This window comes from Limulus polyphemus, unplaced genomic scaffold (genome assembly GCF_000517525.1).
Source record: "Limulus polyphemus unplaced genomic scaffold, Limulus_polyphemus-2.1.2 Scaffold76989, whole genome shotgun sequence".
Taxonomy (NCBI): Eukaryota; Metazoa; Arthropoda; class Merostomata; order Xiphosura; family Limulidae; genus Limulus; species Limulus polyphemus.
The window spans coordinates 1-4,262 of NW_013742585.1; the positions used below are offsets into that span (position 1 = coordinate 1).

Below are 4,262 nucleotides of genomic sequence, written 5' to 3' on the forward strand. Positions count from 1 at the left end.
GAGAATTGTCCCACCTGTCATTATAAAGCCAGGCCAAAAAGTCCCTACTTTTCCAATACGTATCTGGAGCTTCCCAGTCTCCGTCTGACCATATCACATCAGGTTTGTAGTCGTTTACAAGCTCTAATAATTCAGGCATCGTCTTGGTCTTACGAGAAATACAAAACATAAATACATAAAATAATTATTATCGTTCCAGTCAAAGCCATCCCCTCGCAACTACGCCACTAGTCAGACGAATTCTGAAAACATTGTATTACTTCAAACTGAAAGGAAGAAATATTGATTCACACTTTATTTATCCTCACAAAGTATTGTGTTCGGTTGGCTTTAATTATAACTGGATTTTGTTTTGGATTAATGAAATCTGAAGTTTAACTTACCGCGTATACCAACGTGTTAATGTCACGAGCGGGGTACCTCAGGGCTCATTGTTAGGACCTTTCCTCTTTTCGATTTACATCAATGGCACAGATGAAGGAATGGTCAAGAAATTATTTAAATTTGCTGATGACATTAAAGTTTTGGATGCTACTGGCTGTGAGGAGGGTGCTACTGCTTCACAAAAGGATTTGGATTATTTGGTGAGTTAGGCGAATAAATAGCAGATGACTTTTAATCACCACAGTTTGAATTATGAGAATAATTTGGATGGGAATAATCTTAACAGTGTTTTGAAAGAAAAAGATCTTGGTGTTTTGGTTCAGTCTCATAAGCTATCAAAACAATTTGCTGTTGCTACTGGCAGGGAAAATAGGATTTTAGTTTTTATCTACAAAAATACTGACCACAAGTCTAAAGAGATTATAATGTTATTGTACAGGTCATTGGTTGGGTCACATTTAGAGTACCGAGTCCAGTCTTAGGTTCCTCACCTTATAAAGAACATTGAATTGTTCGAAAGAGTCCAGAGAAGGGTTACAAAGAGCTAGAGGGGATCTAATTGAGGTGTTTAAGAGTGTTAAAGGAATTGATAGTGTTGATGCATCATCTTTTTTTTTTTGCCTTTAATAATGAGAATAGTAAAACTAGGGGACACAAATATATCTTCTGGCATGATAGGAGTCATCTTCAGCTAAGACTGCTATATTTCTCCAACAGGTAATAGTTCTTTGGAACGAGTTACATTCTGATGCGGTGGATGTAGTTAATTTAAGGGAAAACTTAATAAATATTTGAACGATAAGGGCTTACTTTGATGAGTTTTTTTATTGTTTAGTTTAATTTAATGGATAGGATGGCCTAGATGAACCAAGAGATCCCTTGTTGTGCTTTATATTAATTAAAGTATGGACTGTATACCTTATCAATCATAGTTTTAGAGGTGGATTGATGTCAATGTGGGAGTTTATTAAATATACCCGCCGTCATTCTTGCTGTTTCACATTCATCATACTTAAGTTTTCATGACATTTCATAGAGACTATTAAGTTAATAAGGGACTGACGTATAATTGGTTAATCTCACTTTTGGAAAACGATTAATATTTTCCAATGCAGTAGACCATGGAAAATGAAAACAGTGTTTATCTACTCCTTTCTTCGACATTACTGTTAAGCCATTAACTGTGTACCCATAGGCTTCTGTGCATTTGGTTTGCTTAAAGTTAAACGTGGTCTTGAAAGGTGAAGTCCACTTATAGACAAATCAGATCTGTGTGAAAAAAAGTTGTCCAGTGGTATGGTTTAAGAGATTGACAACGAGTTTGTTGAAATGGAAATTGTGAGTATTAGATAATCGTACAAAATTAGGACTATTAGCATAAACAAGATCAACGATAAGGGAATTAATTCCAAGGAAAGCAAAAGACCATCGTTTTTTTATAAAGTGAGATTAACCATCTGTATTATAATTTGTAAGCATTAACCTTTAAAACTAAGACTAATCTGTCTAATGTATAAGGTAGCGTTTATTTCTATTGTAAAAACTTGTTAATATCAACTAAACTTATTCTTTTAAAAACATAATGTTTGCAGATTAACGTCAGGTAGCTGTTGTGAATACACAGTACCTTCATCTACAGCTTCCTTTATAAACTAATAAACATATATAAACTAACGTGATGATAACTTGGTATTGTATCTACATCTTACCACTATAATAATTAAATATATTATTCATATACAGTGAATTAAATCTTACTTACCTCAACAAAATTTTGAGTTTTCCATTTGTTAGATTTATCGTAGAGATACAAAGGGTTGAACCATTCATAAAGAGAATGGTAAACTCCGAAGTGGAGGTTTGTCTTCTTTCTTATTGCATTGGCTAAATCACCTAATAATGAAACAATAGCCATTAAGATGTCTTTTAACAATCTAATTTCATAACCCTGAAAAAGTTATCTGTCATTCAACTAGGAATGTTTTAAATCACTAGGCTTAAAATCAACTTTGGATCGGATACTAGCAAATATTTTATGCTACATTGAAAGATATACTCTTCATTGCATGAATATAGATGCTGTATTGGCATTGAGAGTAATCATTCATGGCTATTAAGCTTGCCACGTAAAATCAATGAGGATCTTTCTTAATCTAATCTCTTTTGGTAAAAATAAAGGCTCAGCAGTGACATTACATTTGAATTAGTGATGATATTACTTAAACTTGGTATATTGTTATTATGTATCAAGAAGCAGTAACGACATTATTTTTAAATCTTTCAACTTGTAAATATACACATGGAATGTTCAAAGTTTTCTTATTAGCAGCATAAAATACTTCGTTTAAAAAATGGTTGGTTATTTATAATGATAATATGTATGTTTAAACTAGAGGCAGGAGCGATGCTAAACTATTAGGAGCTCTAAGCATGAATATTTTTGGACCTCCTCACCCACCCCTTAGAAATACTAATTGCAATATTTCTATTAACCAAAAATACATCATATCCAAAGCACACTAATACACTTGTTAAAAGGTCATTTCTAGTCCCACACTAACACCACTGCGCAGGTATCTTTCTGAAATCATGCACACTGTGTGTGTGTGTACTGCACTTAGCAACCAAAGAGCTATATTTTTTTTAATGAATACTATACTAAAACAGGCAAAAGTCAAAATTATGATGAAAAAAAGCCCCGTGAATTGGGTGTCCCTTGAGATGCCCACTAACCCTTAGTCTGCTTATGCCTAACGCCGCCATTGACAAGAGATATGTGACACATTTCTTTCTTGGTTCGATATTTTTTTTATTCATGAATATAGTTCAATCGTGTGCATTGTTAGTTACATTTATACCCATGTGGTATTATAATTTTTTTTCCAATGCATGAGTTAGTGCACGAGTTAATATATAGCATGTAGAGGATTGGGTTTAAGCTGTGTTGACCTTATGCTTGAGACAGTTACACATTAACCAAGGTAAGTATTTTCAGTGTTAGTACTACTGGGAAATTTTTTATTGCTAAACCTCGCCATTTTTGTGAAGATAAAGATTTGTTATAATTGAAAATATCGTATTTTACCATTCTATAACTAGTACGAAAAAGAGTCAAATCTTGTATATAAAACAACAACAACACACAAACTGAAACTGAATGGTAATTTGGGAAGATTCTTTAAGTTTCCATCCAAGGTTATAAGCCTCCATCAACAGCTTTACATTTTTCAATTAGGCACAACGAGAAATGTTTTAACAAAGAACTCCATGAAATTTGTAATTTAGTTTCTAATGTTTTATTCAGTTTGAGAAGTTCTAGGTAAGCTTAGTAGAATGCATTATTTTAATAAGTGTTGCAAAAAACACTTGTTACAATAATTATTATGATGTAATTCAGAAAAGGTGAAAGATTTAGTAAAAATTGTATACAAAGTACAAAACTCTTAGCGATTCATCTATGTGATGTAGAAAATCGTCAGGAAATAATAACTAATTCTCCAAATTCAAGAAGTCTTACCTAGTAGGTCTCGTTTTGGTCCAACATCCATAGAATTCCAGTTCCAAGAGACATTAGAGGGCCAGAGAGTAAATCCCTCATGGTGCTTACTGGTCAGTACAACATATCTAAAACAAAAGTAACCAAAGTTGTTAACGTTGCTGAGTAGAATAATCTGAAACCCTCATGGTGCTTAGTCGTCAATACAAGGCATCTGAAACTCCTGTGGTACTTATTGGTCAGTATCACATATCTAAAACAAAAGTAACCAAAGTTGTTAACGTTCGTGAGTAGAATAATCTGAAACCCTCACGGTGCTTAGTCGTCAGTACAAGGTATCTGAAACTCTTGTGGTACTTATTGGTCAGTACCACATATCTAA

General features: G+C 33.3%; 1 protein-coding gene across 1 annotated transcript; it reads right to left on the reverse strand.

Moving 5' to 3' along the window:
- Window positions 1–4: 4 nt before the first annotated feature.
- LOC106477683 (tissue alpha-L-fucosidase-like) lies at window positions 5–4,055 on the reverse strand (the record flags this gene model as incomplete). Its single annotated transcript, XM_013938222.2, has 3 exons — window positions 3,902–4,055; window positions 2,147–2,277; window positions 5–148 (listed from the first exon to the last, which is right to left on the reverse strand). Coding segments are annotated over exons 1-3 (306 nt in total), but the record flags the coding sequence as incomplete, so codon positions are not given.
- Window positions 4,056–4,262: the final 207 nt, after the last annotated feature.